The sequence below is a fragment of the Miscanthus floridulus genome, chromosome 5 (assembly GCF_019320115.1).
Source record: "Miscanthus floridulus cultivar M001 chromosome 5, ASM1932011v1, whole genome shotgun sequence".
Lineage (NCBI taxonomy): Eukaryota > Viridiplantae > Streptophyta > Magnoliopsida > Poales > Poaceae > Miscanthus > Miscanthus floridulus.
This window is the reverse complement of record NC_089584.1, coordinates 128,670,123-128,697,570: the sequence shown is the minus strand read 5'-3', so window position 1 is coordinate 128,697,570 and position 27,448 is coordinate 128,670,123. Positions and strand designations below refer to the sequence as shown.

At 47.9% G+C, this 27,448-nt stretch overlaps 3 protein-coding genes across 6 annotated transcripts; 1 reads left to right on the top strand and 2 right to left on the bottom strand.

Moving 5' to 3' along the window:
* The first annotated feature begins 7,070 nt into the window (after positions 1-7,070).
* LOC136455327 (probable E3 ubiquitin-protein ligase WAVH2) lies at positions 7,071-8,458 on the top strand. Its single transcript, XM_066455403.1, has 2 exons — positions 7,071-7,523; positions 7,610-8,458. Exons 1-2 carry the CDS (start codon positions 7,071-7,073, stop codon positions 8,456-8,458), a joined length of 1,302 nt encoding a protein of 433 aa, XP_066311500.1.
* An 8,130-nt stretch (positions 8,459-16,588) lies between these two features.
* Positions 16,589-17,636, bottom strand: LOC136453549 (protein DEETIOLATED 2-like). Its single transcript, XM_066454110.1, has one exon. The coding sequence runs from the start codon at positions 17,543-17,545 to the stop codon at positions 16,727-16,729; it is 819 nt and encodes a 272-aa protein (XP_066310207.1). The 5' UTR covers positions 17,546-17,636; the 3' UTR covers positions 16,589-16,726.
* Positions 17,637-18,421: 785 nt separating this feature from the next.
* On the bottom strand, positions 18,422-20,886 carry LOC136453548 (uncharacterized). 4 transcript variants are annotated; one of them, XM_066454108.1, is made up of 8 exons: positions 20,064-20,886; positions 19,891-19,944; positions 19,698-19,772; positions 19,505-19,561; positions 19,255-19,339; positions 19,019-19,111; positions 18,846-18,931; positions 18,422-18,745 (listed from the first exon to the last, which is right to left on the bottom strand). In XM_066454108.1, exons 2-7 carry the CDS (start codon positions 19,902-19,904, stop codon positions 18,929-18,931), a joined length of 327 nt encoding a protein of 108 aa, XP_066310205.1. In that variant the 5' UTR covers positions 19,905-19,944; positions 20,064-20,886; the 3' UTR covers positions 18,422-18,745; positions 18,846-18,928. The 4 variants fall into 4 exon arrangements, with proteins under 4 accessions (XP_066310205.1, XP_066310206.1, XP_066310203.1 ...); XM_066454109.1 differs by having other exon boundaries at positions 18,422-18,705; XM_066454106.1 differs by having other exon boundaries at positions 19,019-19,339.
* Positions 20,887-27,448: the final 6,562 nt, after the last annotated feature.

Genomic DNA, 27,448 nt, shown 5'->3' with positions numbered 1-27,448 from the left:
CCTCGTTGTACTTCCGTGTGACGTGATTCAGTTCGAGACCGTCAAACTTGTCTTCCAGGCATCATACCAACTTGCAGTACGCCTCCATTTTGGGGTCAAGGCAATTTGACTCCTTCATTACTTGATCTATGACGAGCCACGAGTCGCCTCAGATGTCGAGGCGCCGTGCCCCAAGTTCGATGGTGACTTGTAAGCCGTTGATGAGGGCCTCGTACTCGGCCACGTTGTTGGAGGCGGCGAAGTGGAGTCGCACCATGTGGCGCATGTGTACTCCAAGGGGCGAGATGAAGAGCAAACCCACGCCTGCCCCGATCTTCATCAGGGATCCGTCGAAGTACATGGTCCAGCACTCCGTCTGAATTTGAGCAGGTGGTAGTTGGGTATCTGTCCATTCAGCCACGAAATCGGCCAAGACCTGAGACTTGATCGCTTTTCGAGGCGCAAAGGTCAAGGTTTCCCCCATAAGCTCGACAGCCCACTTGGCTATCCTGCCCGAGGCCTCCCAATTATGAACTATCTCGCCCAGGGGAAAGATGATACCACAGTCACTGGGTGTGACTCGAAGTAGTGACGCAGTTTGCGCCGGGCCAGGACTACGGCGTAGACCAGCTTCTGGATGTGGGGGTAGCGTGCTTTGGTCTCGGAGAGCACCTCACTGACGAAGTAAATAGGACGTTGGGTGGGCAGAGCATGCCCCTCTTCCTGCCTCTCCACCACTACAGCGGCGCTGACCACTTGGGTCGTTGCGGCAACGTAGAGTAAGAGGGCCTCGTCCCTAGCCAGGGGTACCAGGATGGGAGGATTTGTGAGCAGCATCTTGAGTCTATCGAGGGCTTCTTCAGCCTCGAGGGTCCACGAAAAATGCTCGGATTTTCTCAAGAGTTGGTACAGAGGCAAACCTTTTTCGCCGAGGCATGAGATGAAGCGGCTCAGGGCCGCAAGGCATCCCATGACTCTCTGTACTCCCTTGAGGTCTCTAATTGGTCCCATGCTGGTTATGGCTGAGACTTTCTCTGGGTTGGCTTCAATGCCTCGTTCCAAGACTATGAATCCCAAGAGCATGCCTCGGGGGACCCCGAACACACACTTCTCAGGATTGAGTTTGATGCCCTTTTCTCTAAGGCACTTGAAGGTTATCCTCAAGTCATCAATGAGATCCTCGGCCTTTCTGGTTTTGACCACGATGTCATCTACGTAGGCCTCGATGGTCTACCCGATGTTGTCGCCAAAGACCTAGGTCATGCACCGCTGGTACGTGGCACCTGGGTTTCTGAGGCCGAAAGGCATAGTCACGTAGCAGTACATGCCGAATGGTGTGATGAAAGAAGTCACGAGCTGGTCGGACTCTTTCATCTTAATTTGATGGTAACTAGAATACGCATCAAGGAAAGACAGGGTCTCGCACCCTGCAGTGGAATCAACGATTTGATCGACTCGGGGTAATGGAAAGGGGACTTTCGGACAGGCTTTGTTCAAACCGGTGTAGTCTACGCACATCCTCCATTTCCCATTGTTCTTCTTGACTAACACAGGGTTAGCTAACCACTCTGGGTGGGACACTTCCCTGATAAACTCGGCCACCAAGAGTTTCTGTATCTTCTCACCGATGGCCCTACGCTTTTCCTCATCGAAGCGGCGTAGGCGTTGCCTCATCGGTCTAGATCCGGCCCAAATGTCCAGGGCGTGCTCGGTGACCTCCCTCGGTATGCCTGGCATGTCCAAGGGACTCCATGCAAATATGTCGGCGTTTGCATGGAGAAAGTCGACGAGCACGGCTTCCTATTTGATATCGAGGGTGGCGCTGATCCTCAGCGCCCGGTCGTCGGGGCAGGCGGGGTCAACCGGGACGAGTTTGATGGCTTCCGTGGGCTCGAACGCCCCCGTATGACACTTGGAGTCAGGCGCCTCGCTACTAAGTTGGTCGAGGTGGGCGATGAGGGTCTCGGCCTCTGCCAGAGCCTCGGCGTACTCGATGCACTCAACGTCACAGTCGTATGCATGTTCGTACGTGGACTCAATCGTGATGACACCGCTAGGGCCTGGCATCTTGAGCTTGAGGTAGGTATAGTTGGGGACCACCATGAACTTGGCGTAGCATGGCTGCCCTAGGATGGCATGGTAGGCTCCCCCGAACCCGACTACCTCGAAGGTGAGGACTTCCTTGTGGTAGTTGGAGGGGGTGCCGAAGCAGATAGGAAGGTCGATGCGCCCGATGGGTCACGTGCGCTTCCCTGGCATGATGCCATAGAAGGGGGCGACATTGCCTTGGAGTGTCGACTGGTCGATCTCCAAGAGCTCCAGGGTATTGACGTAGAGGATGTTGAGGCCACTGCCTCCGTCCATCAACACCTTGGAGAGTCAGGTGTTGCCGATGATTGGGTCGACAACCAGTGGGTACTGCCCAGGATTCAGAACATGGTTAGGGTGGTCATCTTGATCAAAGGTGATTGCCTCTTGAGACCAGTCAAGGTACTGGGGGGTGGCCACCTTGACCGAGAAGACCTCTCGGTATTCCCTCTTGCGCTGCCGCGCCGTAAGGCACACCGAGGGCCCACCGAAGATCATGAAGGCGTTGCGTACCTCGGGGAAACCATCGTCCCGGTCCTTGTTCCGCTCGCCGGTGCCCTTCTACTTGGTGTCGTCGTCGGGGAGCCCGAGCCTGGCGTAGTAACACCATAGCATGGAGCAATCCTCGAGAGCGTGCTTGACCGGGCCCTAGTGGTAAGGGCAGGGTTTCTTGAGCATGTCGTCAAAAGGCCTAGGGCCTTTGAAGCCTCGGGGGTTCTTGCGTTCTATGGCCGCGACCAGATCAGCCTCTAGGACCTCCTGCTTCCCCAGGCGCCCCTTTTTCTTTCTCTTGGGGAGGTGGGAGGCTGAGGCCTCGGGGGCCTCGTCCCTCCGCTTCCCCTTGGTGTCTCTGTCGGGGAAGATGGCTCCAATAGCCTCCTCACCTAAGGCGAAGCTGGTGGCGATGTCGAGGAGTGCGGCAGCAGAGCGCGGCATGTTCCACCCTAACTCTCAAACTAGGTCTCGGTAGGTAGTGCCAGAGAGGAAAGCCTGGACGATCTCCGAGTCACCGACGCTGGGCAACTTGGTGCATTGTTTGGAGAAGCACCGGATGAAGTCTCGGAGAGACTCATCCGGCTTCTGGCGGTAGCTCTTAAGATCCCAGGAGTTCCCAGGGCGCACGTATGTGCCCTGGAAGTTCCCAATGAAGATCCTAACCAAGTCACGCCAGTCGTGGATTTGTGAGGGAGGAAGGTGCTCGAGCCAGGCTCGCGCTGAGTCCGACAAGAGCAAGGGGAGGTTGTGGATGATGAGCAGGTCATCGTCTGCGCCACCTAGCTGGTAGGCCAGGCGGTAATTGGCAAGCCAGAGTTTAAGGTTGGTCTCACCACTGTACTTCACGAGATTGGCTGGTTGTCGAAACCGGGCAGGAAAAAGTGCAGCGCGGATAGCCCTGCTGAAGACCCGAGGGCCTGGCGGTTCAGGGGAAGGATTGCGGTCCTCCCCGCTATCGTAGCGACCGCCTCGGTGTGGGTGGTATCCCCGAGTGGGCCCCTCGTTGTCATGGCGTCGTCGCCTACTGATCATCTCATGGTCTCCCTGTACCTCACGTCGATTGCCGAGGCAGTCTAGAAGCATAGGGACCCTGTGGGCTATCGGCGCTCGGTCGGGCTCGGGATGAGTCGGGGCTTCCCTATCCTACCGAGGTGGTGCCGTGGGCAGGTTTGAGGCGCCCCCGTGCTGTTAGGAGGCGGAACTCTCAGCCTGCTGAACCGCGGCTGTATCTAGGAGATCCCGGAGCTCACCGTGGACCCGCCGCCCCTCTGTGGTAGAAGGCTCGGGCATTGCATGAACCAGCATTGCCGCAGCCGTGACATTCTGGCTAGCGCAATTGAAGACTAGGGGTTGCTCATTCCCTTCATCGTCATGGATGCGGTGATGCACATCGCGGGCCCTCCGTCGGGCTCCCCCTCCTTCGCCGCGACCTCGCTGTTCTTGTTCGAGAGAGTCTCGAAGCTACTGCAGAAGGAGTTGGTCTTGTTCGACCTTGGCCTAGAGCTCATGGAGCTGTTCTAGGTCTGGGCGCTGAGGTCGTGCAAGAGTGACGTTCTCATTTCGTGCGGCCGGCAGGACATTACGTGGGGGTGTGGCGGCGCCCGCACCTGGGCGAAGCGGGGAACGGCTACCTACCCCCTCATCCTCTTCGCTCGCCCTCAGCATCCCGAGCCCGATGTGAAAACACTCGCGAGTGGGGTTGTAAGTGCCTTCATCATCGGAGTCGGAGTAGCCGAAGCAGTAGTCGCTTGCGGCCAAGAACTGGCGCAAAGCCCCAGGGTCGTGGAGTCCGAAGAAATCCACTCTGGGCCATGCCTCGTCCTCATCCGAGAAGTCGGCGTGGGTGCTTAGGTCGAGGCCGAAGCGCTGGCGGCGCTCTGAGGGATCCTCGTGAGCGGCAGTGTAAGTGTAGGCGTAAGAGGCGGTGGCATTTCTGAACCCAAAGGGGTATGGGGATGGTGCCGTCGCCAGACTCTGCTCCGCTGGGATCGACTCCTCAGGGAGTGGTGGGGTGGAGCTTGATGACTAGGCATCGCCGTGTGCCACCGACGATTTTCCTTTGTCCAAGCTCAGGCTAGACAGGTCCCCAGCCAGGGACCCTGTGCCAACAGCTAGTCGTAGAATGTCGGCGGTGAGCGGTGTGCCACCCTGGATTCGCGTAGCGTCGGGGTGGTCATGCTCGCGTCACGCCTAGCGAGCGTGGCGAGAGCGGCCGCCTAGACGCCGCCTGCGTCTGGGCTGCCGGTGCGTGACTTCATTGTTGATTGGTGGGGCTCGAGGAGTGAGGAGTACCATGTCGTACTCATGCCCTAGAGACATGAACTCTAGGCTCCCGAACCAAACCACCATGCCGAGACGCAATGGTCGTACGGGGTTTGCCATCCGGAACTTGCTAGGATGACGAAACTGACACGCAGAGGCCCCTACCTGGCGCGCCAACTGTTGGTGTTTCGGACCGGGGGGTCCTCAACCAACCAGTGAATTTGAACTGCGTGCTCCCGATTCCAGATGGTGATGCAAAGAGACACAAGGTTTATACTGGTTCAGGCAATCGATGCCCTACGTCCAGTCTGAGAGATCGATCTTGTATTCCTTGCACCGAAGTGCTCGTAGTAGGGGGTTACAAGCTAAGGGAGAGAGGGAGCTAGTCCCAGGTCTCGGCAAGGTGTCGTGAGGGCCGTCTGAGACGTTGCTCTCAGGCGGCTGGGATGTATGCGTGTGTGCATGTTACCAGGTGTCCCCTTTTTCCTTCCCAAAACGGCCCAAGTCCTCTCCTTTTATAGCCTGAAGGGAGGACAAGGATGGTACATGAGCTAACTATACGGTGTCGTGTGAACAGAGGCGGCGTGTCCGGGCCCTATAGCCTGTTCCTGTGGCGGCGTGGTCATCGGAGTGGTCCGTCCTTGGAGCACTAGGACGACGTGGTCGTCCCATCCGATCCTGTGCGTCGCGGGAGCCCCGGGACTGCCTCAGAGTGGGTGCGGCGGTGAACGTGCAAGCCACTGTGGACAGACTGTGCGTGAGGCCGAGACTTGGTCGGTGCCGAGGCTGCACCGCAGTGGAGGGGTCTCGGCAGGCACGAACCCCAAGATAGCCGAGACCTTGGTGTACAGTGCCGAGGCCTCGAGTGAGCGGCTGATCGTGGGCACAGCGTTAGGACACAGTGGCCGGTAATCCCCGCCGTACCCTGTCCCAGCCGGTATGGCACTGATCGTGGACACAGCGTTAGGACACAGTGGCCGGTAATCCCCGCCGTGCCCTGTCCCGGCTGGTATGGCGCTGATGCGACCTCGGGTCCCGTCGGCCATTCTGTGGCGTTGAGCCATCGTCCGGCTGAGATTGCGGGAGTGGTTGAAGCATTAATGAGACATGACGCGTTGTCTGGAGGGTCGGTCGAGGCGGGGGCGACGGGCTGCGGATGAGCCGGGCTCGAGCGACACGGAGAATGAGGCCTCGCGCGAGACGGAGATCGGATTCTTTGCCGAGGCATGCCGCGAGAGGCCTCGCGCGATACGGAGAATGCACCCCTTGCCGAGGCCTTCCATGGCGAGCCTCGCGCGAGGCGGAATTCGCGTCAGGGTGCCGAGACCTCCTGCGCGAGGCTCAAGGCGAGGCGGAGGGCCTGGTGGGCTCGGTCGTTGCGGGTGAGGGGCCCACGGCTTACCTTCTTGCTTTATTTTTTGATGGGACTTTAGCGATCCTTTTGATGTTCGCTCGGGGTACCCCGTTCTAAGGTACCCGACACGATCGCTGGTTTCGAATCCCATGAGCATTCGCCAATTAGTCTGACCGTATCGATAGGCCAATCTAAAGGTGAAAGAAGGTGGAAAAGAATAAGAAGTAGGATAGGTTTTCCAACATAAATGTTCAATAGAGAAGGAAAGTATAAAAGTAGTTAGGGTGATTGAAAATAATCGAGAATTCCTGTTGCAAAATTATCTTATATAGTTTAGGAGCGAGATTTTAAAAATTGTTGGAGAAATCCAAGCAACTTTATTAGCCACTTGTAAAATTTATTGATTTACCAATTAGTATTTGTTTGGAACTATTGGAGATGAGAAAAGGGTTTCTATATATATATATATATATATATATATATATATATATATTTCATATTCCAACAGTTTTTTTATCTTGTGCGTATTTTGGAAAAGTTATTCTTGCTCTCCATATTTGTCTAGAAGAATAATAACGTATATGGCAATATTTGAAGATTTGATTAAAGAAGTTGCTGAAGTTGCTCAATGGAGCCAACTGCTAAAAAAAGCCAAAACAAATTATATATAGAGAAAAGTTACAAACTGAAGCGGAGACCGCCTGCACTGCTGCACTTCCACGCGACCGAGGAACCGAAGAAGGAAACCTTCGCGCTGCCGACTTGCCGGCGCGTACTCCGCCCGCGTCGTCTCCACGCTACACGTTTCCCGGCCTATAAATACGCGCGAGAACGGGAGGTGGGCACCGTGAGATCAAAATAAAAAACAGGATAGACACGTTTCGTTGACATCATGGCGAGAAAGAGCGGCGGCCAGTGCGACGCCTGCCGCGGCGACATTGGCCTCTGGCAGGCGATCTTCACGGCGGAGTGCGCCCACACGTTCCACCTCCGCTGTGTCTCCGGGAGCGCTACATGCCCGATCTGCGCCGCGCGGTGGAGCAACACACCGGCCACGGCCCCCGCCCCTGCGCCGGCCACCCCGTTCTCCTTCGCGTCGTCGCCTCCACCATCGTCGACGGGCCTGTTTGGACAGTCGGCCGCGGCGGCGGCGGACTCCTCATCCAAGACAAGCCTGTTTGGGCAGCCGTGTCCGTCGACTACTCAGAACTCCTCCTTCAGCTTCTCTGGAGCGCAGACGGCATCTCCATCGTCGTCGCTGTCTGTGGTGATGAGCCTGTTTGGACAGCAGGCACCGCCGACGCCTGACTCCGCACCGCCAGCAACGCAGACGCCATTGTGCCCAGTCTGCCATGTCGCCATGGGCCGCGGCCAAGCCACCGTCACATCCGAGTGCAACCATACATTCCACCTCCGTTGCATATCTGGCAGCGTCTGCCCTGTCTGCAGCGCACGTTGGCGCGACGATGTGTCCGTGGCGTCGTCCCCGTCGCCGTCGCTCCACCCCTTTTCCTCGCCGCCACAACCGCCCATGCTCCGATGGCGCGACGGTGTGTCCGTGGCGTCGTCCCCGTCGCCGCCGCCCCACCACAACCGCCCATGTTCCAGCCGTTCACCCCGTTGCCGCAATCTTTCGGGCCCCGACCGGAGTCGGCAGACATGGCGCGACCGGTGTTCAATGACGACGAGCCGGAGGAGCCGTCGTCTCTCGACGGCGGGGAAGTTGTCCAGGAAGCGACGAACAATGGAGTACTCGAGCTCAAAACGCACTGCGAGCACTCGGCTGTCGCGAGAGACACGGCCCGAGATACCTTCGCGGTGCTGGTGCACGCCAAGGGACCTCCCGTGACCGCCGAGGCGTCGACGCGTGCGTCCCTCGATCTCGTCACGGTACTCGACGTCAGCGGCAGCATGCGTGGCTCCAAGCTGGCGCTGCTGAAGCAGGCCATGCGCTTCGTCATCGACCACCTCGGCCCCGGCGACCGGCTCTGCATTGTGGCCTTCTCGTCCGGGGCTCACCGCATCATCCGGCTGACACGGATGTCGGACGGTGGGAAGGCCTCGGCCAAGGCCGCCGTGGAGTCCCTTGTCGCCCAAGGCAGCACGAACATTAGAGGAGGTCTTCGTGTGGCTTCCGATGTGCTCGATGGCCGCCGTCACAGGAACGCCGTCGCGAGCGTTATCCTTCTCTCGGATGGCCAGGACAACTATACTCTTCGCTCCTACGGATATCATGGTCCTTTCAAGGGCTACAACTGTTGTAAACTGGGGATCGACTAGGGTAGATCTAGACGGTTTACTGTTGAACATGATGAACTAGAATAAGTAGAGAGTGGGAGATAGGGTAGAGATGCTGGTGTTGAACCTGAGCCTTCGGATGAAGTCGCGGTTGAGCTGGCCATCACTGGTTCGTTGATGGAGGCAGCACACGGGTAGCGACGGGTGGAGTAGAGGTTGCACGGACGTCGATGCAGTGCAGACGGGGCGATGCAGTGGCGACGGCGAGAGTCAGCGGAGCTTCCCGTCGCTGGCTGCGCGCCCTCTGAGATCGGTCTAGGGTTTGTCGGTGGGTTTACGGCTCACGGTGAACCTCGTGCTTTGTGCCGCCGGCCCCCACCTCTTTATATAGCGCAGTGCGATGGGGGTCCACCAACCATGTAGGGTTGGGCGCCCCCGATCAGGGTATGTGACCAAGGCCTAATAAGCCGTTGGGCTTATTGGTTAGGAGATCAATCTAACATTCTCCTCCTTGATCTCACTATTACTTTCATCTTTAAACTTTAAAACTTCAATTCTTTTATCCTTACTCATTTCTTCACAGATGATGCATAGAGCATGTCTCATCGTCACGGTCAATCGCCGATAAATTTAACAGCTACAATGCACGTCTCTGATCTGAAATAGTTACTTTAACTTTTGGGCCCTTTATAGTCCAGGAATCATAAGCTTTCCCTTAAACCCATGCCTGCTACATGTTCTCTGAATATGTTGGGTGTTAAGCCTTTTGTAAGCGGATCCGCGAGCATCTTTTCGGTATTTATATGCTCAAGACTTATCATTTGATCCCGGACTTTATCCTTCACAACATAATACTTTATGTCAATGTGTTTGGCAGCACCACTTGACCTATTGTTGTGAGCATACTGTACTGCTGGATTATTATCGCAGTATAACTTCAGTGGTCTATTGATGTCGTCAACCACCTTCAAACCGGGTATGAACTTCTTTAGCCAGTTCACCTGCCCCGTTGCCTCATAACATGCTACAAACTCGGCATACATTGTGGACGATGTAGTGACGGTTTGCTTTGAGCTTTTCCATGAAATAGCTCCCCCTGCGAGAGTAAACACATATTCAGACGTGGATTTTCTATTATCTCCCGCATAATCAGAATCTGAATATCCCACTATATGGAGTGAATCAGATCTTCTATATGTCATCATGAGGCCTTTCGTTCCTTGCAAATAACGCAAGACTTTCTTTACCAATTTCCAGTGTTCTATTCCAGGATTGCTCTGGAATCTGCCAAGTAACCCGGTAACAAATGTCAAGTCAGGGCACGTACACACTTGAGCATATTGCAAGCTTCCGACAGCTGAAGCATATGGAACCATTTTCATTTGATCGATCTCATATTGGTTCCTGGGGCATTGAAAATCCCCATATCTGTCGCCCTTGACTATAGGAGCAGGTGAGGGACTATATTTGTGCATACTGAATTTCTTTAAGACTTTTTCTATGTATGCCTTTTATGACAGTCCTAATACCCCTTTACTTCTATCTCGGTGAATCTCGATCCCTAGAACGAACGAAGCTTCGCCAAGATCTTTCATATCAAATTTTGAGGACAAAAACTTCTTTGTCTCTAGTAGTAGACTGACATCACTACTAGCAAATAAGATATCATCCACATACAGGACAAGGAAGATAAACTTCCCATTCTTAAACTTTGCGTAGACACAATTGTCCTCAACATTATCTTTAAACCCAAAATTCTTTATTGTTTGATCAAACTTCAAGTACCACTGTCTTGAAGCTTGTTTTAATCCATAAATAGATTTCTTTAGGCGACATCCCAAACGTTCTTTTCCTTTCATGACAAAACCTTTCGGTTGTGCCATGTAAACATTTTCCTCTAAGTCTCCATTGAGAAATGCCGTCTTTACATCCATCTGATGTAATTCCAAATCGTAATGTGCCACTAATGCCATTATGATTCTGAAGGAATCCTTACATGAGACTAGAGAAAAGGTCTCATTGTAATCAATCCCTTCTCTTTGTGTAAAACCTTTTGCCACAAGTCAGGCTTTATATCTCTCTATATTCCCTTGAGAGTCAAGTTTTGTTTTGTAGACCCATTTACAGCCTACTGTTTTGGCTCTTTTAGGAATTATCTCCAAATCCTAAACTTTATTTGCATTCATTGATCTCATCTCATCTTTCATGGCCTCAAGCCACTTTGACGAATGATCACTTTTCATGGCTTCTTCAAATGAGGTGGGATCATCCTCCATTTGAAATTCTTTAGTGTTGTACACTTTATAATCAGCAGGAATAGCTGATTTTCTAACTCTTTGAGACCTTCTAGGGGCCTCCTCAATTGGCACATTTTCTATCCGAGGCTGTTGCTGCTCCCCCTCATGTATGGCAATAGGTTCTATAGGATCCTGAGGCACATGTTCCTCATCATCATTCATTGTTGCCACAGGCGGGATAACAACAGGTGCTGGCACCACAGTGTCTTATACTGTTGGTGCAGCAATAGCAGGTAGTGAGAAAAATGGCTCATGAATGATCGGAGTGGGTGCATACACCCGCTTCTCTTCAAGGTCAATTTCTCGAGCTACCATGCTCCCCCTAATCATTTCATCCTCTAGGAAGACAGCGTGTCTCGTTTCCACAAACTTTGTATGTCTGTTAGGACAGTAGAAATAAAAACCTTTTGACTTTTCTAGGTAGCCAATGAAATGGCAACTCACTGTTTTGGGATCTAGCTTCCCAATGTTTGGGTTAAAAACTTTAGCCTCAGCAGGGCTCCCCCACACACGCAAGTGGTTAAGTGAGGGTACTCTTCCTGTCCACAACTCATACGGTGTTTTGGGCACCGACTTACTTGGTACTCTATTGAGAATATGAATAGCGGTTTTTAATGTCTCCATCCACAGACTCGTGGGTAAAGTGGAGTAACTTATCATACTACGCACCATATCCATCAGGGTACGGTTACGCCTTTCAGCTACTCCATTCTATTGAGGTTTGCCCGGTGTTGAATACTGGGCGACTATACCATTCTCCTGTAAGAACCTTGCAAAAGGTCTAGGAACTTGTCCATATGGGGTATGCTGACCGTAGTACTCTCCTCCACGGCTAGACCTCACTATCTTAATCTTTAAATCATGCTGATTTTCAACTTCTACTTTAAATATTTTAAATTTATCCAACGCTTCTGTTCTTTCTTTAATTGGATAAATGTAGCCAAACCGAGAGTAATCGTCTGTGAATGTTATGAATGAATCATAACCATCCACACTTTTCACAGGAAAATGACCACATATGTCTGTGTGAATAATCTATAGAATTTCTGCGCTTCGTTTGACATCTTTCTTAATTTTCTTTACATACTTTTCTTTTATGCAATCTCTACATTGTTCTAACTCTGAGAGCTCTAATGGAGGAAGAATATCATTCTTAACTAGTCTTTCTATTCTCTCCCTCGAAATATGGCCTAAACGACAGTGCCATAATTTCGACAACGCATCGTGAGCTCTCTTTCGTTTTCTGTTTCCATTGTTCGATGAGGGTACATTTTCATTCACATCACATACGGAATTCACATTTTCACGAAGTGATAACAAATAAAGCTTGTCTTGTCGGAAGGCAAAACCAACACATTTATTATTAAACAATATCCGACATTTGCCATTTCCAAAATGGCAATCATAACCATCATGGTCCAACTTTGATACACTAATCAGGTTTCTTTGCAAAGAAGGTACATAAAGAACATCTCTAAGAAAAATTATGAAGCCATCTGGAAGCTCTAGAGGAAGATCTCCAACGGCCTCAACATCTGCTTGTACTCCATTTGCGACTTTAATGAAACTTTCGCTTCTTTGCAAAGTTCTCATCGAACGGAATCCCTGTAATGAATTAGCAACATGAATAGTTACACCTGAATTAATCCACCAAGTAGATTTTAAAAACTTTACAAACAAGGATTCATTTACGAACGTAATAATGTTCTCACCTTTATTCTTCATAATCATCTTTAAGAAATCAGGACAATTCTTTTTATAATGTCCCGTCTTCTTGCAGTGGAGACACTGGTCTTTAGCCACTGGGAATTGCTGGTTCTGAGACTGTTGCATAGGACCTTTTTCAGATGATTTGGAGGAAGAGCTGTTATTATAGTTCTTTTTCTTATCTTTTAGGTAGTTGACAGAACCACCTTGTGAAACTTTTATTCTTTCCTCCTCCTGCACACACATGGCTATGAGCTTTTCTAAATCCCATTTTTCAGGCTGTATGTTGTAATTAACAACAAATGTGTCAAATTCTTTGGGCAAAAAAGCAAAACTCAAATGAATAAGAAACTCATCCTTGAGTGCCAAATTCATTGGTTTGAGCTTAGATGCCAGATTGCTCATTCTCAGTATGTGCTCTCTAATGCCACTGCCGCCACTAGAGTACCTTTCTGTAACCAGCTGCTTGATCAGCTGGGTTGCATATGTCTTTGAAGAGCCAGTGAACTGACTCTTTATTCTATCTAGGTACTCTGTGACTGTGTCACAGTCTGGAATTGAGCCCACAATAGCAGGCTCAATCGTGTTCTTTATCACTGTCAAACACTTTTTGTTGGCAGTGACCCATTTTCTATGCTCAAGGTCATAGGACATCTTTACAGGAGCAAAATCCTGCTCTCTGTTCTGCCATGCAGCATCAGTCTCATCTGTCTCTCTCACCGGTGCCTCAGGTTCTTTGGGACACGGTGTGGTGACAACCCAGTCCACCTCAGCGAGGATAAAAGCTAGGTCTATCTTTTTCTTCCACTCAATATAGTTATCACCTTTTAGAGTGATGATCTCTTTGATACAACTCATCAAGTTGTATCCTCCTGAAAACACAATTCAAATAGTGTGAGAACAGAAATAACAACAATAATTGCATGCCTTAGTTTAACGTTGGTCAAAATTAAAACATACAATTATTTTATACATTAAATCTACATCACCGTTGGGCAGAAATAGAAATAATGCATAATCATTAAAATTATAATATTGCTATTAACAACGTTGGTCAAAAAATAACAATATCATAATCAACTCATATTTATCTCTTGGCTCTTAAAATCAAATTTTCCCGTTGGTTCGAATTTAATTAAAAGTCCATAATTACTTTAAATACACAGCGGAAACATTTAAATATGCCCATAATTATTTTTCTAGAAACTCTTAAATATTGCACTGTTCTCTTAACAAAATTGTCGTTGGACAAAAATTGCACAAAGATTTGCATCAACTTCCAATTGAAATTCATCAAATATGAATGAACAGTTTCTGGAAAATAAAAAAAAGAAAAAAAAGAATTCAATTTCACTGTTCGACAATTTCGGCCCATAGCAGCGCGACCGGCCCAGCTACCCGCGGCCCAGCCGCGCGCGCCAGCGCTCCCCCGCGCCCAGGCCGCAACCTGGGCCTGGGCCGGGATTTCGGCCTTGCGCCCTTTCACGCCTGGGCTGAATCTGGCCCGATGCGCTGGTGGCCGCTGATCCAGATCGAGCGGTGGAGCGCATAGCTCGGGGCATCAAAAGCCCGGCCGGCCGCGCCCCCCCCCCCCCCGAAAACCCTAGACCATTTGTCTTTCTCCTCTCCTCTCCCACGGCGACGGTAGCGATGACGAAGGGAGCGCGCGGCCACCTCGTCACCGGAGAAGAAGGGAGGACGACACCGGTGCTAAGCCCCTCGCCGGTGCGCGCGCTCGCCCATGGCAGAGCGCGCCGCCGTCGAGCGGCTTTGGACCGCTGTCCTGAGCCACGGCCAAGCCGGGCCTCTGTCCGCTCGCCAACCATGGCGGCGGTGATCACCGCCCGCACGGTGGTAGCTTTCCGCGCGACGGCGGTGTCGGGAGGACCGGGTAGGTTCCCCTCTTCATTCTTTTCCTTCCCCAAAACCCGATCTAGGGTTAGGGTTTCATTTCTAGGGTTAGGGTTCTTTCTGATCTGATCCGAGATCGGGATCCTTTTCATCCTTTTTTGGTTTCTTTGATTCGGATTTTGCACGATTTCCCGATTAGGGTTAGGGATTAGGATTGGGGATGAAACTGTTTTCTTCTTCCCCCCGATTTGAAATCGGTTTATTTCTTTTTCTCAGTCAGTCACCGAGCGGTCGCCGGATCCCGGCGCGGTTCTTTTGTTTCTCAGTCAGTCCCCTTCCTTGGTTAGGGTTAGGGTTTGGATGTCGAGACCATGTCTCAATCTGTTCTCATTTTTCCCGTACCTAATTGAGGATTAGGGTTCGATTTCTTTCTTTCCCCGATCCAGATTTACCGCTAGAAAAAGTCTCTGATACCAATGTTGTAAACTGTGGATCGACTAGGGTAGATCTAGACGGTTTGCTGTTGAACATGATGAACTAGAACAAGTAGAGAGTGGGAGATAGGGTAGAGATGCTGGTGTTGAACCTGAGCCTTCGGATGAAGTCGCGGTTGAGCTGGCCATCACTGGTTCATTGATGGAGGCAGCACACGGGCAGCGACGGATGGAGTAGAGGTTGCACGGACGTCGATGCAGTGCAGACGGGGCGTAGCAGTGGCGACGGCGAGAGTCAGCGGAGCTTCTCGTCGCTGGCTGCGTGCCCTCTTAGATCGGTTTAGGGTTTGTCGGTGGGTTTGTGGCTCACGGCGAACCTCGTGCTTTGAGCCGCCGGCCCCCACCTCTTTATATAGCGCAGTGCGACGGGGGCCCACCAACCATGTAGGGTTGGGCGCCCCCGATCAGGGCACGTGACCAAGGCCCAATAAGCCGTTGGGCTTATTGGTTAGGAGATCAATCTAACAACAACGACCTTGTGCCACAGTCCTTGAGGCGCAGCAACGGCAACCAGTGCCCACCGGTTCATACGTTCATGTTCGGCACGGACCACGACGCAGCGGCGATGCACGCCATCGCGGAGGTGACAGGCGGCACGTTCTCCTTCATCGAGAATCTACAGTATTGCTTGAAGTTTAGGGGCATGTTTGTTTGAATTTATCAGTCGGCTTATCAGATAGAATCTACAGTATTTTTTCTCTTACAACAAAAACACATTCAGTCGGTTTATCAGTCGGCTTTAATACCGGCCAAACAGGCCCTAGGTTGTTAGGTTAGCCTATTTGTCGTCGAATTGAAGGTGGCAGTGTCTTTTTTTTAGAATTATACAGTTGTCTTTGATATCAAGTTCTCAACTATTAAGCGTATCTCAACTTATGTAAATTGTTTGCATCTGAAGAAAAATGTGTTTTGCAATATACTAGTATGGTTCGATACACGGACCAGACAAATTCACGAATGTATGCTACATTAGTCCTTAAGTATTCAAAAAGGTGAATTAATTGTTAGTTCACTGGTCATCGACTAGTTGTTAGTTCACTTTATAGGAGTTAATGGACTAGTTTTTTTTAATTAAGTTAATGGACTAGTTGTTAATCCTAGACCATCGAAAGAGGCCCTAATTGCTATGGTTTCCAGACGTCCGAATGATTCGCATGCTCGTGCTATCGTTGCACACGCTACGTTCTCGCACCGAACTTTTTACTATTTGGCCCTTTTTTCGAAAGTTTCTCTCAAATAGACCCCTGGCGGAAAGAATTACAGAAATGGACCCTTGGCTCGGCGCCAGAGTAACTGGCGCCGAGCTCGGCGCCACTGTCACTGGCGCCGAGGTCCTAGGCACGGGAAAATGGCCTGCCAGGGGCTCGGCGCCAGAGTGACTGGCGCCGAGACACCTGCATTTAACCCAGCCTGCACTTCTTCCCTGAGCGTTCTTCCTCTTATTTCTCCTCCGTCTCGGGTTTTTTTCTCGCCACTTTACCCTACCTCATAATCACCGGCAACTTAGAAAAAATTGAGCTCGGGGAAGAAGTACAGGCTGGGTTAAATGCAAGTGTCTCGGCGCCATTCACTATGGCGCCGAGCTCGGCGCCAGCCACTTTGGCGCCGAGCCCCTGGCAGGCCATTTTCCCGTGCCCAGGACCTCGGCGCCAGTGACCGTGGCGCCGAGCTCGGCGCCAGTCACTCTGGCGCCGAGCCAAGGGTCCATTTCTGGAATTCTTTTCGCCAGGGGTCTATTTGAGAGAAACTTTCGAAAAAAAGGCTAAATAGTAAAAAATTCGGGTTCTCGCACAACAGAGCCAAATACTCGTGCTATCATTGCACACGCTACATCTCAATAAGATTAAAAAAATATACATCTCAATATGTCATTTCCATTAGGAATTTTTGTACAGGCCGAAAATTTTTGGTTGAATTCATATTTCCATTGCACAGCATTTATTTATTTTTATTAGAGTACATCACCAATTCACCTGGTAGATGTAGGCCATGTAGGGGATGAACGCCTTGCGCGACGCCGGGTACTCGCTGCCGAACTTCTGCACGTACCAGCGGCGGTGGTCCCTGGCCCTCGGCCCGAGGTTGGCGCAGGTGTAGAGGAAGAACGCCCACGCCGCGGGCGTCCACGCCGCCACGGCGAAGCCCAGCCACTCCACCGTCTCGCCGAAGTAATTGGGGCTGGTGACCAGGTCGAACCACCCGCCCCTCGGGATCTTGTACCCGCCCCCGGCCTCCTTGAGGCGCAGCAGCTCCTTGTCCGCCGCGATGTTCGTCCGCATCCCCCACGCGAAGAGGGCCAGCCCGGCGAGGCAGCGGGCGGGGGACGCCGGGCGGCCGGCGTGGAGCGCGAAGGAGCGGGTCTGTACGTAGGCGTTGAGGAGATTGAATCCGAAGGCGCAGGCGGCGATGAGGAGCGGCACGGGGGCCGGGGCGCGGTGCAGGCGGGCGAGGCGGAGCGGGTGGACCAGCGTGCGGTGGACGTAGTGGAACGCGTAGAGCGCGGCGGGGAGGGCGGCGAGCGGGCTGGAGAGCGGCGGCGGCGGCGGCGAGCGGAGGAGGACGAGCGGCGGGAGCCAGAGGGTGGGGCTCTCCATGAGGAACCACGCGAGCGGGGCCGGGAGAACGGGGCCCCAGCCCGGGCGGGAGAGCTTGCCGTACGGCGCGGAGATGAAGCAGAGCGCCAGCACAGTGAGCGGACTGATGAGGTACAGCGCCAGCAGGCACCGCTGGAACACCGCATCGCCCGCGGCCGCGGCCGCAGCCGCCGTCTGGTCGGACATCTTCTGCTTGGTTCCAAGGAGGTTTTGGAGGCTTGGGGATGAGTGCTGGGTGCTGACTGCTGACGACTTGACAAGTGACGACCGGGGAGTAGTGTGTGGGATGGAGACGAAGACGGCCACGGATCCGCGTTTGGACCACGACGTCTTCGTTTGGACGCGGCCAGTCGTACCAGTCGGAACAGTATTTTTCTCTCACACAAACTAGTCAGCAGTACTTTTTTACGATCCAGCAACGATACGAACCAGCCAACCGAACAGGCTGCTGGATTGCACTCAAACGAGAATGGCTGTGATGTTTGATGGGAATTTTTTATCCGGCAAAAGGAGCAGTGTAAAGCGGAGGTTGCACATAGCTCTGATCCAGACACCTACTGGAGCCTGATGGATCTTGGGATAATGAAACAGAGCTTCTGCTGATTGTTAACTGATGCGGTTCATGTCCATTTGTCACGACACGAATCGGGAGTTCCGGACGCCGCTGCCGCGACGGTATCAGCCGAGCAACTCCCAACGCGGCAACGCCTGCGCAGGGCATGGCAGCGCCGCACGAGGCAGCACGCTCCGGTGCCAGTTGTGGCTTGCAGGAATGGCCGGCTGCGCCTGGCAGGATCGCAGGGGAGCGGCGTGGGCGCCTTGTGCAGGAAGTGGCCACAAACAAACATTTCGTTGGCTGAAATGTATCGCAGAACACCGGGCCGCTGTGCCGCACGCTTGTAGGGAGTAGGGACAGCGCTTGCGGGAAGGCTGCGTTTGGATGGTTGAATCACGGTAGTCGGACACTAGTGGAAAACTCACGCGCGAGGGTTAAAGACCATAGTGAGATTTATTCATGTACAGAACGATGAAAACACAGATTAGCAAGTATATGTTGGAATAGCATATATATACATACTACCCAATTGGTATAGCATATGCAGCCTCGGAAGGATTCGGCATATCTTTGTTTAAGTTTACAGGTGGTGGTTCTGAGTACAGGCCACACAAAAGCAACATGGTATTCATCTAGAGGTGCTGAAGTACAGTCCACAGCTATTTACAAACTGCCTGATAACACATAGCTACGACGCAGTGAATGTGTAGTCTATGCTGGTCGCTGATCGACAAAAGGTTGGGTCACCATGTAAAAGACACTATTGGCTTGCCGTTCATCCTAGGTAGACCTGAAATGCAGAATTTGGCAAAGTGCTACACGCTGAATTTCTGCAGTGGGTGTCCAGCAAAAATAGAACGGCTTATAAGGATGAATCCCACTTGGCAGTGATTAGGTTAGTTTGAATCTAAGCAGTGTAACAAGGTGAACCTGCAATGTATCTCTAGGCTCCCTTGGGGGTCTTGTTTCTATGTGTTTGCTTTGAATCACTGGTCCTAGGGGCTTCAGGTGTGTCACTGCATTTTACGAAGCACGCGATGTCATTGGAGTAAGGCAGGTAGATTGTAAGTGTTCATATGATGCAGTTATGTTGATGGGCGTACATTTTTGCAGCTGGTTTGAACACCACACCGGTTTTTTGTTTTTTGCCATTGCTCTCGGTGCTGTTGTGGCCGTCTTCTCCACCGCTCGTCATCCTGAATATGATGGAATAAATGTGAAGGCCTGAGGCATATGTAAGATAAACTGAAAGTAGAGGCATTTGCGAGGTAGGCAGCAATGGATCACTGTGGGTATATTGCTGATGACACATGCAGATGTGAGGGCAATTGTTGAACACCTGGTTTCCAAGCAAAGTGTCCCCGAACAAACGTTTAGGAACATTGTCATGGGCTAAAGCTGAGGATCCAGCTATTGTAGCAGGACTGTTGAAATAACCAAAAAAAACTGTTAGCAGTATATAGTAGCAGAAAAAGGTGGAGCTGGTGATACGTGGAAGACTCTTTTGATATGGTGTGGGCTGGGACTAGGGGAGAAAAAAAATAAAACTTTTAAAAAAGAGAGTGATTAAAAAATGTATATGGATTTACATGACCGCCGTCTGTTTCGGAGGTGTTTTCCTCAGGGTTGAATCCTGGTGGAGGTGTCTAACAATAGAAACAGACAGCAATGAGTTTTAGTGCTGAGTTAATTTATGTGAATCACTGAAGTATAAACGTGACTGTAAGCAAAAAAAAAACTCTGAATAATAGAAACACAAATGGCATATGCAGAGGTGTTCACGATGTTAGTAGTTTGTAAGTCCAGCAGCTCGTGCTCGTCCTGAGTTGCTCCTGGTGGTGATGTGTCTCAAGGTATCTGTAATTTGAGGTCATACAATTTTTTAGACATGTGTGATAGGTTACTGTAAAAATTTGATGGCCAAAGGTAGCTGTAAATCGGCCGTAAAATAAAAGAGGATACACGAACGACATACGGCAGCATTAACATGTTTGCTAGAAGCAGTGGTTAGTTGAGCCTGTGCCTGTGTCTGCAATTTCAGTGCAAACAATTTTTTACAGATGTGTGATAGTTTCTTGTAAAGCACTGATGGCCAAAGCTAGCTGCAAATTAAGGCATAAAACAAAAGAGGAGACACCCATGACATACCGCAACATCAACATGCTCGCACCTGTGAACAAAAGCACTGATGGCCAAAGTTAGCTGCACCTAGCAGACATAGCACCTCATAATCATGTGCCAAACTATTATAGAAAAAAAATAGTCACACCTGTGAACACCCTCATTCTTCTTTCTTTCTCTTAGTTAGGACAAAAATGAATTTTATCAACCTGGCAACCTATATTGGTTTCTTTCACAACTATGAAGCAACATGTATTTGTGAAATGTTTCTATTTGAACAGCTACTGTATTTATACTTTAAAAAGCACATTGGAGCTACTGCACCAGAAAGGAACACTAAAAAATGGATCAACATAGCATAGCAGTGTGGCTAGGCAAGGCAGGCCAAAAATTACTTATGCTATCAATTTACGGCAGTGCCCAAAACAAAGATCAATATGATTCCTTCGACAACACTGACCCGACACAGATGTAGGTGCTCTCAAGCTGATTAGAAAATAAAGGCATACCAAATCAGGAGGATCAATGGTCTAAAACAGGTAAAACCTATTAGCTAGTGCCGGGGCACGCGCGCAATATGATTCCTTCCACAACACTTGACCCGACACAGATGTAGGTGCTCTCAAGCTGATTAGAAAATAAATGCATACCAAATCAGGAGGATCAATGGTCTAAAACAGGTAAAACCTATTAGCTAGTGCCGGGGCACGCGCGCGCCGGCCCGCCGCAGCCCTGACGCGACGTGAGGGGGAAGGAGGAGGAGGAGGAGGAGGAGGGCTGCAGTCGCTGCTTCCCGGCGGCGCCATCCGGGGTCGCCGAGCCTGCTTCGGGAGAGAGAGGGGGATGAGGAGAGAGGGGAGAGGGAGATTTTTGGGCTGTCAAAAATAGAAGGGGAATTACTTGTGCCAATAAAAAAAGATCGTCATATTTATCTCTGAAAAAGTTCAGCGGTTTTCAGCGTCACTTCTCTAACTTTTTTTTGTGTCATTCATGCCACTGTCGTCAATTTGAGCTCTAACGTCTTCAAACCGCAGATGTGAAAAGTCGAAAATACCCTTAAGTATAAATATGTCATTAATTTTTTAAGCATTTTAACGACTTTAAATAAAAAAAAACTCAAAACTATAAAGTTGTAGATCTCGTCGAGATCTATAATTTTCATATAAAAATTATCTTCATTTAATTCCAAAAAAAGATATGATTTTTCTAAAATATATTAATCATATCGAATCATATTTTTTTGCGGAATTAAATGAAGATAATTTTTATATGAAAATTATAGATCTCGACGAGATTTACAACTTTCTAGTTTTGAATTTTTCATGTGAAGTCGTTAAGATACTAAAAAAAATTAATGACATATTTAGACTTAAGGGTATTTTTGACTTTTCACACCTGCAGTTGACGGCGTTAGAGCCCAAATTTACGGTAGTGGCATGGATGACACAAAAAAAAGTTAGCGTAGTGGCGCTGAAGACCGCTGAACTTTTTCAGGGACAAATAAGACATTACGATCTTTTTTAACAGCACACAAGGAATATCAAATCATATTTTTTGTGAAATTAAATAAAGATAATTTTTATATAAAAATTATAGATCTCGACGAGATCTACCACTTTCTAGTTTTGAGTTTTTTTTATTTGAAGTCGTTAAGATGCGAAAAAAAATTAATGACATATTTAGACTTAAGGGTATTTTTGACTTTTTATACATGCAGTTTAACGATGTTAGAGCCTAAACTGACGACAGTGATATAAAAGGCATAAAAAAATTGAAGTAGTAAGATCGCTGAACTTTTTCACTGTATTAAGATCTTTTTTAACGAGACGCAGAGAACTCTCCGAAATAGAAGTGAAGCACGTGGCCATGCACAGTAAGCCCACTGCGGAGGCAACAACGTCCGTGAGATGTAGATCAGACGGTTGAAAACTTTTTTCTACTGTAGCCTGCCTGGCCAGTCGGCAACAGGCTCTCAAGGCCTCTTGGGATGCGTGCGTATTCGTCTTAATCTATAATTAAATTTTACTTTGTTCCACTTTAAGAGCAAGTATAATAGCAGGCGGTAAGCCGACTAAATGCTGAGGTAGAAGAGAGAGGGGAGGAGAGAGAGAAGAAGCGGGCTGTAAGCTTACAGCCGGCTTGGGCATAAGAACTAAGAAAGTCTGTGAGAGAGACAAGTGATCCATGCATTAACTGTAAAGAGCTAACTACTATATGAGTGGGCTAAAAGAAAGCTAAAAAAAACCTTACAGCCAGTAAACCAGCTATATTATTAGCCTTGCTCTAACATAGGTGGATTAAGGCCTAAAGGTTTAACTCGGTCAGCGAGGAGGAGTGTAGTTATTTCAGGAGCAAGGAGTATTCATTTCTTTCCACTTCTGTGCATTAGCAATTGTGCAGCAAGTTAAGAATGTTTTTTCACCCATAAATTTTTTAGTTTTTTATTCAAATGTTTTTTCTATAATTTATAATTAAATTTTATTTTACCAGCTAAACGGTCATACGAAACGATTGTGATCTATTTTATAGAATTGTTTTCTAAGAAAATATAGTAAATTCGAAATATTTTTAAGAGAATAGGAACGGCATCCTGATTAGCTTGCTTTATTAATTCTCCTCCGTTACAGCGGAACGGCCGGAATATCTTGTTATGTTTGGCAAAACTGTACAACAGTAGCTTCGTCCTGTCACTTTTTTTTTTAATTTCCATCTCTACTCGGTAACGTGTTCGTGCGTTGTTACGGGACAACTAAATCTTTTGTACTAAAAACATCCGGATCGCACGATAAGATAACAATACTGTTAAATTAAATACCGACATCAAAATGATATTTAATTTAAAAAGCAAAGTTCCTGAAATTAACACAGTCACGAAGAGCACGACGTCGTAGGCTCACAAACTCTACTGTATAAACTTTTTCGTGATACGGCTAAGATAATATTTTATATCAACGGAAAGAATTCTGCGATATCTATTTCTTTCATACGCCAATAAATCCATAAATAAGTTCTACTGTATTTTCATATAATCATATACACACATGTTCGAGTATATATGTAAATAGGTTCGTGTTCGTGCGTTGCTACGGGACAGCTAAACTTTTTGTACTAAAAACACACGGATCATACGATAAGATAACAATACGGTAAAAGTATATGACCGACGTTAAAGTGACATTTAATCCAAAAAGCTAAGTTCGTGAAATTTACACAGTCACAGAGAGCATGGCGTCGTAGGCTCACAAACTCTACTGTGTAGATCTTTCCGTAATGTGGCTAAGATCATTTTTATACCGGCAGGAAGAGATTTCTGATATCCATTTATTTCGTGCGCCAACAAATCTATGAATAAGTTCCACCACATCTCCATATCATCCTGTACACGGCGCTGGCAAGCGAATTAACCACAATTTATGTAATTAGTTTTATAATTAGCTCATGTTTAGTCCTTTTAATTGATATCTAAAAATTCAATGTGACAGAGACTAAAGTTTAGTCCTGGGATCCAAATACCCCCTAACTCTCGACTCCGGCTGGCTGTTCACTTGCACACACCATGCCTATGTGTCTGCACGTATATACTATAATACCAGAACGTCTAAGATGGTCTTTAAGGTTGTCATTTATGTATGCTGTAGGATTGGGATGCTTTGCATTGATCCATGAGGGTGTCCATGAGAGTCAAAATTTTTGATGTCATTATGATGTCTAATCTTACCAATCAGACAGAGACGAACTTGATTGTTAAAATATTTTCAACACTGATTTCATATACTCCCTCTGTCCCAAAATAGAATTCATTCTCGCTTCCCGAGAAGTCAACTTTTTTATAACTTCAACCAATTATAATACATGTATTTTTTACATGCATGTGGCCTCAGGAGTCGACCAATTGATTGTTAAATATTGCACGTATTTTTTACAAACCTAATTAAAATTAAGAAAGTTTGACCAGCACATATCCCATAACAACTTATATTTTGGGGTAGAGAAAGTATATGCTAATGGGAGTAGTCAACTGAAAGTCGTGATGAACACAATAATACTTTCATATTATATGCTAATTAGAGCACGAAAAAACATAGGGAAATAGACCTATATACGAATGGTGGGAATATTCATTTAAGAAATTACAGAAGGTTTACCAGTCTCACCATGTATAACCTGCACATCTTTTATTTGGCACCACTAATGTTCTCAAGGAAGCAACGCACGGGCACACTACTAAAATTAAGGGCCAACCTCATTGAGTCGTCTTACTTGATCTTTGCCAATTGTTTCCTTCCATATATGATTATTATTTTCTTTCATGCATGTGGTCTCAGGTGATCGATTTGTTTCCTTCAAAGCAGGCGGGGATCGCAGGGATGGCAGTTTCTTTTTCTATCGCGCGGGGTATCGCATGGTCGAAAGAGAGGAGTCTTGCTTGATCTTTGCTAATTATTTCCTTCCATGCATGATTATTGTTTTCTTTCATGCATGTGGCCTCAGTGATTGATTTGTTTCCTTCAAAGCAGGCGGGAGTCGCAGGGATAGCATTTTTTTCTATCGCGTAGGGTATCGCATGGCCGGAAGGGAGGAGCGACTCCAAAAAAAAAGTCGCACCAAAAAATAGTCTTACTTTTAGTCTTTTTAGTTGTAGGAGATTTACTCTACACTTAAAAAGATCTGAAGGAAGACTCTACCTAGCACACCTCGTGCGTTGTCCCGCTCTGCTTTGCCCGGTCCCCGCTTCGTCTCCCGCTCCTGCGGTCTCACCTAGCTACGAGCGCGGCTGATAGGCCCACTCTCCTCTGCCCACGCACGCGTCGGTTCTACATGATCCACGCCTTCACTTTGCGATTGCGATTCACACCGCCGCACTCCCTAGCTCGACGACGGTAGCCCTAGATTGCCTCCCTTCATCTACGACCTGCCGATGATTGGTATATAGTTGGTATGGGGCCACAGTTTCCTAGGTACATCTTCTACCACGATTTGGTTTTTATGCAAAAAGAATGTGTACACCAATATGGCATAAGTGCATATAGTCTTCTTTCTACATGTACAATTTAAGAGGAATGTGGAACTTGCAAACTTATGGTCGTATTTCTCTATTTTTTAGAGATGAACATTATATTGATGTTGTACTTCTATTTTTAACAACCTGATATGGCCCTGTTCGCTTTGCTGAAAAGCCATGGCTGAAAGTACCATTCGTTGATTTATTGTGAGATAAAAATATTGTTCGTTCGCTGAAATAGTATGGCTCATAAGACAAGCGAACATGGCCATAGTAGCGTATGGATATTTACTTGTTTGATTAACAACTGATCCATGCCCCTTTAATTTGCTATAGTTGATTTTGTAGTGTCTTGGACTCTGTATTTTATAGTGGCAATGCACAAAACAGATCTCGATTCCTCAATGGTGGTCTTGGGTGACTTCAAGTTAATGAGTAATGGATGGAGAAGCAATGGTAGTGGCTAACGATGGGATTAGGGAGGACTTCAAGTGATGGGTAGAGGGATAGTGTCATAATGATGGGATTAGGGGTGGACATGATTGATGCTGCGATATTGAAAGCCATTGGTCCTTAGTTGAGAAAGAAAATGTGACCCAGCCATTGAGCTACCAACGGTGGTTACACACAACACGCATAAAAGGTCGGGAGACGGAGGGGGGGGGGGTTGAAAGGGTCTTGGTTCATCACACAGAATAAAAGCTGCCATGTTTTGTCATGGACATTACACTGTGAATATAATCGTTTTCAACTTATACTAGGTTCGTGCATGTGCGTTGCTACAGGACAGCTAAACTTTTATACTAAAAACCCACGGACCACACAATAAGATAACAATACTATAAAATTAAATACCGACGTTAAAGTGACATTTAATCTAAAAGGCAAAGTTCTGAAATTAACAGTCACGAAGAGCGTGGCGTCATAGGCTCACAAACTCTACTGTATAGACCTTTCCGTGATGCGGCTAAAATAATATTTTATATCAGCAGAAAGAAATCTCCAATATCAATTTCTTTCGTTCACCAATAAATCTACGAATAGGTTCATGCTCGTGCGTCGCTACGGGATTAGAATTTTTTTGCAACGGGATTAGAATTTTTTTTCAATGTGTGTTTTGGAGGGCTCAAAGCATAATACATTATAGAAATACCAAAATAACTTTTTTGACAAGTAGAAGTACAAAATTGAGAAGTAAATCGTCAAGCTTGTTTGGCTAATCTATGAGCATCTTATTTAAATATTCATCAATAAATCATGGAAAGACAAGACCAATTAATCAAAATGCACAAGTGGAAAGTATGTTAGGTTTCAAAAAAAGTGCCATCAGAACCAGCACAAGGAACACACATAAATGAAAATGCACAAACACATGAGTGATATACATCCATATGACCGTTGATCACAGTGTCCAACTTCAAGGCGATAAGCGCTTGCAACATGCAATACATCGACATCATATACGACTCCTTTGTCTGGTGATACCTGAATCCTCCTTGCACAAAGCTGAAGTAAAATCATATAGCTGCTACTGATAGACAAGTACTTGTCTGAGATCAAAATGAGGCCACTTATCTGAGATCAAGATGAGTCACGAGGCAGATGAACAACTCCTAACTATAGTGTCGTTTCATTACTATAACCTTTACTTCTAAGGGAATGTACTCTGAGCGATCCAACGGCAACCAACCACACCCACATCTTGCCTTGTAAAACCAATATAGTCATAAGTAAAAATATTAATTGTCTCTCACTTCAGCCCCATTTGAGCAAATCTTTTTCTTCACACAACGGAGGAGCAAGCTATCCAACATCATAGATCATTACCATTTTACCATTATTCAGAAACATCACTGAGATGGATATGGTCTGGCTTGATAGCTAATCTGCACAAACCAGAAATTATATTGCCAATAGTATTGAAGACAATGTAGTGTAACTGATATGATTCGGTGATCAACTGATCATCATAAAAAATGACCGTGGTGGTGTGGTTTCAAGCTGTGACAAAATAATATATGGGTCTCACCTTGGAGGTTTTTCTTTAGTCTCCATTTATTTGAACTATACCCAAGTGGCATGTTCTAGAATCATGACAGCACAAAAGTGACCATATATATTTTAAAAATAGCAGAGATGCATTTTGATTGGAGCAGGCTCATTAAGTAAGCTAAATTGCACAAAGCATCTAACTGGAACGACTATTCTGGATGCTTCAAGAAATAATATAGCCATAAGTAGTTATTTTAAAAAAAACTCCCTCTAAAACAATGCCCTTCCCTCCCTCTGATCTGGCTCTCCCTCTCTCCATTTCAAAAATTAAGATTGGTAAAAATGGAAGCAGTTAGATAAAGTGGCTAATTTAAGATAAGTAATGAGGTGATAGTACCTTCTATAAAAACCTTGACTC